Source organism: Eptesicus fuscus, chromosome 10, assembly GCF_027574615.1.
Source record: "Eptesicus fuscus isolate TK198812 chromosome 10, DD_ASM_mEF_20220401, whole genome shotgun sequence".
Taxonomy (NCBI): Eukaryota; Metazoa; Chordata; class Mammalia; order Chiroptera; family Vespertilionidae; genus Eptesicus; species Eptesicus fuscus.
Window position 1 is genome coordinate 37036487 of NC_072482.1, and position 10410 is coordinate 37046896.

Consider the following 10410-nt stretch of genomic DNA (forward strand, 5'->3'; position numbering starts at 1 on the left):
CCTGTCATGTGGAAAGTAATAGCAGTAATTGTGATCAACAGTTCTGATAATCTAATAGAAAATTCTATTTCTCAAGAATTCTATTAGGGATGTATGTATCTTTATACAGATAATAAACCTGACAATAGACTGCATCTTTATTTCACTTTATTTAGTAAAACAGGATCAGCTCAATCAAATGTATTCTCACAATCAAATATTAAGATAACATATTTAGCAATTAATTAAAATATATCAAATGGACAATTGTAAAGTTCATGTAATATAAGAAAATGTTCCTTTTGTATCAAGAACAGGCCACTTAAGACTTCCTACTCAGGAGCCTCCAGAAAACCACAGAGCTCTCTATCAGGGCCGCCGCCCCCAGGGAACCGACAGGATGGCTGAGGGCAAGGCTGGCGGTGATGCTGGCCTCTTTGCCAAGCAGGTGGAGAAGAAGTTCAGCAGGGCCCAGGAGAAGGTACTGCAGAAGTTGGGGAAAACTGTGGAAACCAAAGATGAACGGTTTGAACAAAGTGCCAACAACTTTTACCATCAACAGGCAGAGGGCCTCAAGCTATACAAGGAGCTGAAGAACTTCCTTAGTGCAGTCAAAGTAATGCATGAAAGCTCAAAGAGAGTGTCAGAAACCCTGCAGGAGATCTACAGCAATGCGTGGGACGGTCATGAGGAGCTGAAGGCCATTGTAGGGAATAATGGTCTCCTTTGGGAAGACTATGAAGAGAAACTAGCTGACCAGGCTTTGAGGACCATGGAAAACTATGTAGCCCAATTTGGTGAAATTAAGGAAAGAATTGCCAAGCAGGGTTGGAAACTCGTGGACTATGACAGTGCCCGACACCACCTGGAGGCGGTGCAGAATGCCAAGAAGAAAGATGAGGCCAAGATTGCCAAGGCAGATGAAGAGTTCAGCAAAGCCCAGCTTGTGTTTGAAGATCTGAACCAAGAACTACTAGAGGAGCTACCTGTTCTTTATAATAGTCGTATTGGCTGTTATGTGACCATCTTTCAAAACATTTCCAACTTGAAGGACGTCTTCTACAGGGAAATGAGCAAGCTGAGCCACAATCTCTATGAAGTGATGAGCAAACTGGAGAAGCAACATCCCAACAAAGTCTTTGTGGTGAAGGGACTACCAAGCAGCAGCAGACCTCTTTAGTCATCTCTTCCCCAGTTCGAACATCTACAGTCTCCAGTCCTCCTACCTCACCTACCAGTCCCTCTACACTTACCTTGACAAGTGAGAGGGACTCCATCTCAGCAAGTGAAGAAGAGGTAACATCGGATCCAGCTCAGGGAGAAGACAACTCTGAGATGAAAGAAGAGCCCTTAAAAGAAAAGGAAATAGAGAAAGAGGAGACTGAAACCAACTCCTCTGAGGAGGAAGAGCCTCTGCCAGCCTGCAATGGCCCTACCCAAGCCCAGCCTTCTTCTACCCAGCCCACTGAGGCTGGCGAGTCCCAGGAAGAAGTTTTCCCTGGCTCCCCAGATCCATCCCCAGGCAGAGCCCTAATCCCTTCAGAACAGCCTGCATCTCTCCCAGAAGTTGTCCTCCGAACCCAAACCTTGAGTGAAGGATCTGAACAACCAAAGAAGAGAGCCCCTGCCCAAAGGACCTCAGCACCCCTAGTAGGCCTCCTCCACCCAGAGGCACTCCCAGCTCTAGAACCTCCTCAGGGAACATACCCTCCTGTCCTGCAGCCTCTAAACAGGGTTCACCCTCCAGCCCTAGGACTCCAAGTCCTAGTTCCAGGGCCACTTTGGAGGTTTCTCTTGATTCACAGCCACCACAGAAGCCAGTAAGAACTCCTGAGGACAGAGAAAGGAAAACACCGACAATCTGAACCCAGATCTTTGTACTTCCCCAACCTCGGTGATCCCTCAGGTTTTTTCAGAATCTGACAAGGCAAGTAAGATGGAAGACAAAGAAGAGAACAATAAGCTTATCTTGTCTGACTCCCCTGAGAACCAAGGTCTCCAGCTTCATGCCTCTGTGGTTCCAGAAGACAGCAACATCACAGCACCTGAGCTTCAAGAAGAGGTACCTACAGTTCAAAGTGCACAGCTCTGAAGAGCAACTGCCAAGACCTCCCACATATGCACTTCTCCCAGAGAAACTCTTCAGCTAGAGGGTATATAAGCACAGAGACTTAAGGTCTAACATTCATTTCTAAGTTCTCAAAGTGGATGCTGGTTGTCTCTAAAGACCTAGCATTAATAGAGGCTGAGGAGCAGACTTAGAGGAGGGAGGGAGGCAGGCAGGCAGGCTTGGGAGAAGAGATTGTTAGACTTAGGGAATATTTAATTCAGATTTTAGCATTGTTATATAATAAGACTTTATATATTAAATAAAGTGGAGCTAAAATGACTATAACAAGCAAAGACATCTATAGATGCATATACTCAGAGAACAGGAAACATATCTTGGATTTACTACTCATTTTTCAAGACTTAAAGCCAAAAGAACATATTTTCAGATTGTTAAATAAAGCTTTATTCTATGTAAAAAAAAGAACAGGCCACTTATTAAAAAGTCTCATAAACTATAATCAAAACAAGCAAAATAAAGTCAGGAACACAAGTTTTCTGAGTGATAACCTTGTTGGTATCAGGCAACTAAAATAGTTTTTATTAAAAAAGCTTTCTAATTTTTGCTCTAGTGTATAATATTTTCTGAATGAATTTAGTGCTATGCACTACTGAGAATTGAGGATGAAGACAGTATATGCTACAATCAATTTAATATAATTTGATAAATATGTCTCAGAATTGTTTTTCAGCCAAACAGTATGACCTCGGAACTAAATATGTAGGGTAATTTAAATAAAATGCAAATAATTTACTTTTCATTACATAACAATATTGACATGCCAAACAGTAGACAGTTTACTAAAGATGGTTACTTCTTTAGATTCACTGAGGTAGCCAAGGAAAATTCTCTATTTTTTAATTTGAAGCATTTTCATTTTCTAAAATTTAAAACCTCTCTCTCTCTCTTCATCTCTCCCTCTCTCTCCTAGAAAACAATCAGTCAAGTCTGCTTGCTTGTCTCAAGGTCATTTCCACAAGGTTAACTCCCCTGAGGTTGCTTACGGTTGTCTTATTGTCATCCCTTCCTCAGCTGCTGCCCAAACTCTTATAATTACCCAGTGCAAATATACACAAATAAGGAGTTCAGTACCAATAAAATACACACATAAATAAATTAAACAATGTAAAAATAATAGTACAGCATGGATAAAATTAAGTAGCAAATAGTAGTGAATACTCAGAAAACATTTTGAACTGATGAGGCAATTCTCAATTGTAAGTTAACCTTTAAGAAGGTGAATTTGTAATATAGGTGAATGATTAGACAGAGCTTTAGGATGAAATAGAGAGAGGAAGAACCCAGGTGGATGTGTTATAGGATTCCAGGGCAGGAGAAATAGGAAAACTGAGACAGGAAAGTTACAACAAGGCCAAACGGTGTGGGCAATTTGTAGCCAGCTTGTAACTAACAAGCCATTGTCTTCCCAGCCAAGGACACCAGAGCAAATGGTTAAAAACCTCCCTAAGGAGAGAAGGCAGAAAGGGACAGGGAAGGAAAAAAGGGCAATTTCACTCCCTAAGCAGAGAAGCCAGCATTCTCAAGGCTTGGCAAGATAAAGTGCCAGGTGCTTCTCATGAATTCTGGGAAGGCCACAACAAAAAAAGGACCTTGAGAATTAATCTGTACCAAAATATTTAGCCGAGAAATTTTGAAACCTATAGACAGGAGGGTATACAAGGCCCCAGACCCCAACCCAACCTGCTCTTGAGATCAGCTGAGAGCCTGTCTGCACTTGCTTCATAAGCCAAATGTATAGGTTTGCTTGCTTTGCTTTTTCAATAAAGGTGCATGCTTTAATAAATTGGCTTTTCACTACGCAGTCAAGGTCTCTCCTATAAATTCCTTTATATGAGAAGACAGAGATTGAGGTTGGGAATAGCCCTCTCTCACTGGCTCAGGAGGGGGTCTTGTCTGGGAACACCTCTCTGGTGTCGTGCGAGGTGCCTGTAACAAATGAGATGAAATGGCATGGGCAGTAAAGCAGAGGTAGGGACTCTCAGTGCATTTGGGTGCTTTTTTACCACCATAGGTGGGATCTCAACCCTGGCTACACAATGGAAATATCTGGAGAGCTTTACAAATGCAGCGTCCGGATCCCTCTCACAGAGATTCCAGTTCAGTGGGCTGGAGTGAATTTCAGACACCCAATCAGTGGTATACATTTGCTTTTGAGATTATCCAAATCCCTTATTAGATAAATATGTAGTTTGTGAGACATAGGCAAAACTTTTTTGCATAGACAGCCAGAATTCACTTATGTGCTAAGCGTAGGATAAGCATTAAGTATAAGTATCAAGAGTGAGCTTATATTCATGAAACACATAGGTACAAATATATACAAGATTACATATGTAAAAGGTACTTGATAACCATAAGGTGTTGATTTGGACACACTTTGGTGACATTTATTCTGCACCAATAAAATCCATGGCAGTTTGCAGGCTAATTGTAAGCTAGAGCATGGCCAGGAGTAATCATTCTTGTGTTTATTCAAAAAGCAAGTCCACCTGTGAACCCAATTGTGCAAAACCTAATTCTGCTCCTCATGACCACACTACCAGTGAGAAGGCTGATGTGGCAGAGAGAGATACAACACAATGAATATAGAATACCTCAGGATTCCTGTAGTGATTATTATTTTTTTTTGCTTGTATGCTATCCTAAATCTATTAACTCTCGCATATCTTTCCCCTTGCTTCTCACTGTATGCTTTAAAATTGATTTAATAACAATGCCATTTGAGGGTTTTGTCTGTGAACCTTTCTGTTTTGTGACCTCTAAAATAGCTTGCTTAGCAGCATACATGGAGGACACTGTTGCAACAGCACAATTGCCCGCACAACATAACCAGTTTTGCTTAAATGCTCCCCAGTGGTTAAAGACACACCTGGGTTGAGAGCTGCTGGGATAGGGAATTGGAAGATCTGTATGAAAATTACAGATGAGGAAGGATTACTTTATACTTGAGTTAAGCAATTTATATTCTATTATTCAGCACATCTGGAGTTCATGAAATACAAAAGTAATATTATAAAATTGTGCCTCTCAAAGATTGATTTGACAGTGGGATGCATTTGTGACAGGATGAGGAGAAAAGTCTAGACACTTAGCAATAAATTGGAATAGACAAAAAAGAATTTTTTGGTGAAATAAACCTGTAATAGGATAATAGAATCTGGATGGGGAAAAAAAAAGGATATCTGCATGACTGGATGGATGTTGGGATCCATTCACTTCCCAGCTCATATTATGAGGCCGGTATTCACAAGATATAAAAATCATGTGAAATAATTATTAAAAAATAAAAATACAGAACAATATTCCTCATTAATATGAATTTAAAGACCTTTAACAAAATATTAGCAAAAAATCCACCATTATATAAAACGTCTATGCCATGTGTAAGTGTGGTTTATACCAAGAATGTGAGATTAATTTAATGCCAGAGAAGTTCCCAGTGTTCCAACCCATTCTCAGTTCCCAGCAGTCCTTGCACACCAAACGGGGTGTCCACTGTGCAATTTGTCCAGGACTGTCCACTTCGCAGAAACCCTCCCCACCATGTAGAAAATTCTGGTTTATTGATGATGAGGGCAGAAAATTGGAGAAATGCAAAATAAACCACTCATACTCATGTTAAAATATATAATTACCTACCATATATTATTTTTAAAAAATATATTTGTATTGATTTCAAAGAGGAAGAGAGAGGGAAAGAGAGATAAAAACATCAATGATGAGAGAAAATCATTGATCAGCTGCCTCTTGCATGCCCCACACTGGGATTAAGCCCACAACCAGGGCATGTGCCCTGACTGGTAATTGAACTGTGACCTCCTGGTTCATGGGTCAATGCTCAACCACTGAGCCCTGCTGGGCCATGTGTTATATTATTGTATTATTTTTACTGTGTGCTAGTACTGCTGTGTTCTGGGTTGGCTCTCTAAGGGTTGGTTATCCTGTACCTGAGCAGGAGGAGAATTGCCTTCCATGGCATTGCCATCCCCCAGCGGCAGACTGATGTTGTTGTTTCTTGGCATTAGAGTGTTTTTTACATTTATTTATTTTCCAATTAAAATCGACATAATATTACATTAGTTTCAGCTGTACAACATAGTGATTAGACATTTATATATCTTACTAAATCTAGTACCCCAATAAGTCTAGGACCCATCTGAAACATGCATAGTTATTACAACACTGTTGACTCTATTCCCTAAGCTACACTTTATGTCCACATGACTATGTACTTACATAACTGGCAATTTGTACTTCTTAATCTATTTTACCTTTTTCACCTATCCCCCAATCCCTCTCCTATCTGGCGACCAGCAATTTGTTTTTTTGTTATCTATGTGTTTGTTTATTTTGTTTGTTCCTTTATTTTGTTTCTTAGATTACACATATAAGTGAAATTACATGGTATTTGTCTTTCTATGTCTGACTTACATCACTTAGCATTATACCTTCCAGGTTCACCCATGTTGTTGCAAATGGCAAGATTTTATTCTTTTTAAAAATATATTTTTATTGATTTTTAGAGGGAGAGGAAGGAAAGGAAGAGAGAAAGATGTGAGAGTATGTCATCGATTGGCTGCCTCCTGCACACCTCCCACTGGAGACTGAGCCCAAAACCCAGGCATGTGCCCTAACCTGGAATCAAACCATCAACTTTTCGATGCATGGGACGATGCCCAACTAATTTAGACACACAAGGCAGAGCAAGATTTCATTCTTTTTTATAGCTGATTAATATTCTGTTGTATATATGTACTACAGCTTCGTTATCCATTTGTGTATCAATGGACACTTAGGTTGCTTCCATATCTTGGCTACTGTAAATAATATAACAATAAATGTAGGAATGCATGTCTTTTAGAATTAGTGTCTTGAATTTCTTCAGATAAATACCCAGAAGTGGAATTTGGTGCCAGATTTTTCATGGGGACAGAAAAGTTCCCTGTGGTCCAGGTTCAAGCTCAGTCTTAACAGGCCTACTGAGCCTGGGCCTTTTCTTTTCTTCTTCTTCTTTTTTTTTTTTTTTCTCTCTTAGCATTTCAATCATGTCTCTCCGTGGCAGCAAACTGTGCCCTTGGTCTGTGGTCCATCTTGGACAGGATAGTTTTCCTTCTTTTCAGCCAGTGATAGCAGACCTCTGCTTGCTATTAAAATAAGATCATTGGCTCATGGTGGTTTCTCACAAGATGATTAGATTGTGATGTGTAATAAAGGTTATCATGTTAAGCCACTGAGAGTTACGTGTTGCTTATTACAGAACACAGTCTATTTTCTCTAATTCATTTTCATTCATTATTTTTGTGTGTTTTTCCCCCCAATTGATCAGTCAATACTTTATTGTGATTTTATTGCACCAACACTAAATCTTTTTGGGGGTGTGTTTTTCAGTTATTATGTTTGCCTCATGATCAATCTTCCTGATAGTCGGACCTACATGTGCTGCTTAAACTGGAGATTCATTCCTGTGGAGAACTTGTCCCAAGGAAGACTCTAATTTTCTAAACCCTAAATTTATGATTTACACGATTTCTTGTTATGATACATTAAGCCCATTCTCATAATAAAGCTAGCACAATTCCTATGCTGATGTCTTATTCCACTTCTACCTTTAAGTTCTCTAATTCTAATATTTCAATCCTCTTTGATCTTCCATCACAAAGTCTTGTTCAAGTAACCCACCTGGTTTATCAGGTCCTCTACTGTTTGGTTTTAATTTCAGTATATCAGAACCACCTGGTGTTTATTTAAAATGCAAACTTGTGGTCTATATCCTAATAAATTCTTATTTCAACGGTTTGGGGTAGGGCCAAATAATTTAAATTATTAATAATTAAAAAAAAAACCTCCTCAAGTGGAACACTAAAAATCTGGTGCAGTGTTTAGTTCTTTTTGTTTTTTTTCCTTGTCCTTGAAGACTTGGTCTTGAATGAATTCCCAATAGGATCTAATCCACACCTGGAAGATCTCCCCAACACTAATAGCCTATTCCTGCCTTGGTCCTCTGTTGCCATATTCTGCTCAGAAGTAAGAGATTTTCCTAATCTGATGGGCATGTCTTAACAAAGTTGTATGCCAAAACCCCAATTCCTCCAACAGAGAATTTTCAATATTTTTATCAATGTTGTACAAGTACAATGTAAGGGAGCCAGTCAAATTTATAAAAGTAAAAAGCTATGCAAATGCCAATATGAATGACTACAGCATTTTAACTTGGTTTTGAGATTCTTTTAAATTTCTTTATTGATTAAGGTGTTACATATGTGTCCTTATTTCCCCATCCCCATTACCCTCCCATCCCCCCCCACTCATCCCCTCACCCCACTGTTGTCTGTGTCCATTGGTTAGGCTCATATGCATGCATACAAGTCCTTTGGTTGATCTCTCCCCCTTACCCCCACTCTCCCCTACCTTCTTTCTGAAGTTTGATGGTCTGATTGATGTTTCTCTGTCTCTGGATCTGTTTTTGTTCATCAGTTTATGTTGTTCATTATATTCCATAAATGAGTGAGATCATGGTTTTGAGATTCTTTATAGAATAACTTCTTCTATTGATAAATTTGTCATTTGGTTCTCTAGCACTGTTAGACTACTAATTATTTCTCTTGCCCCTTCTAAGTGATTTTGAAGATCCAGTGTTTTGTCAGGTGTTATCTTTCCTTTATATTCTTCTATATTTTTGCTAGTATTCACATCCTGTATTTGCCTTAAGCAAGTACTTTGTTTTAATTTTTGCATGCTTTTTACAAATTATTTTTAGTCCTCAACCGTATTGTTCTTCTTGAGGTAGTTTCTTAACATTTCATTTGCTGTCAGTAGGAATCCTAAGCAGAGCTCTATCTGATGATTAGTCATTTCTTCAGTGATATATCTCATTTGACAGAGAGGGTTTAAAAAGATGCTTTCCCTTGATTTTACTTTTTAATTGTAATGATATACTCCATTATTTATCATTTAAACTGAGATGTATTAGCTTAGTATTAGATTGTGTATTACTAAACCGAAAAACAGATTTCACAGTTTTTCCCCTGTTGGAAACAAAGTATTTTTATTTCAGCTAGCATAATGACAAAACTTAAGAGGTATATGCAAATGTAAGTAGCTAGAATAATAAATACGCAATTGAATATAGCCTTTGGTAAACAGAAAAAAATAATAATTGTTTGGGTTATAAGATTTAGGGCTTCATGTTCTAAAAAGCAAAGGTATTATTTAGATTTATTTTTGTTTCCTTAAAACTAAACTTAACACAGCTTTTATTGAGATTTTCAAATGGTTGTTTATAAAAAAAAGGAGAAGGAATTACTAAGAAGGAAGGTAAATGTTCCAGGTATAAGGTTTTTTGAAAGAATTGACTGTTCAGCTTAATTTGCCCTCACATCAATTATGATTCAATAACAAGATCAACCTTTCTCCCTTTTGGTTGTAGCATGACTAAGTTGATTTTGTTATTTTGATAGTGATGTCATAGTCTAAGCACTGAGGTTTTGGGGGCATAATAAAGGGGTTACTATATATTTAAGATAAACCTCTGTTGCATCAATATACTTTTTATCCTCACATTATTTGACATGCAGAATTTTTCATGTTAATAGATAAAATGATGTAATCATAATTAGGTCTATCATACAACTTTTCAATCATAAAAAGGGGTGACAAATTTAAAGGTTGGTTCCCTGCAGTTATTTATAAATTTCAAATTTGAGGATTATGTTTGCAAATGCTACTTTGTCACCATTGTACTCTAACCAATCCAGATTTTACATTGAAAGTTATTTTAGTAATAGAATCAGACTGATATAATTTGAGGTGTTGGTAAGGGGAAATATGGGAATATTATAGCACCAGTTAATAACAGATATTGCATACTAATTTGAAGGTTTATGAAGCATAGTTTCACCTTTATTATTAATTAACTTGAGAAATACATATACATCCACCTCTGCTCATTTACACACAGATTCTTGCCCACCCCTAATATTTAGTACATCTGTGGGTCAGTTTTCTTTTCTACCCAAGCCTGACATTACCAAAGGTTGCAAGGAGTCTTTTTGCACATGCATATGGATACCCAGCCATATGTCCAAAGTCTTTCTACTCCCCTTCCCCCAAACACTGACAGCTCAGATCAACCTCAGGAAATCTGGTGTGGCAGAGAGGATCTTGCAGAACTTATAAATAGGCTAGGGGGCTTGCTTGGACAATAATATTTGAGTACAGTTGGAGTGTGAGCTCCAGATGAACATGTCTTAGTGGCTCCATGGACTCAGTTAGAGATGGGATGCAGTTAGATATGTAAAGCA

The 10410-nt window shown here is 38.4% G+C and overlaps 1 protein-coding gene across 1 annotated transcript; it reads left to right on the plus strand.

Annotated features, from left to right (window-relative positions):
• The first annotated feature begins 379 nt into the window (after positions 1–379).
• Positions 380–2071, plus strand: LOC129150505 (bridging integrator 2-like). The gene is given in 4 exon segments (XM_054722252.1): positions 380–1150; positions 1153–1621; positions 1624–1821; positions 1824–2071. Coding segments are annotated over 4 exon segments (1686 nt in total).
• Positions 2072–10410: the final 8339 nt, after the last annotated feature.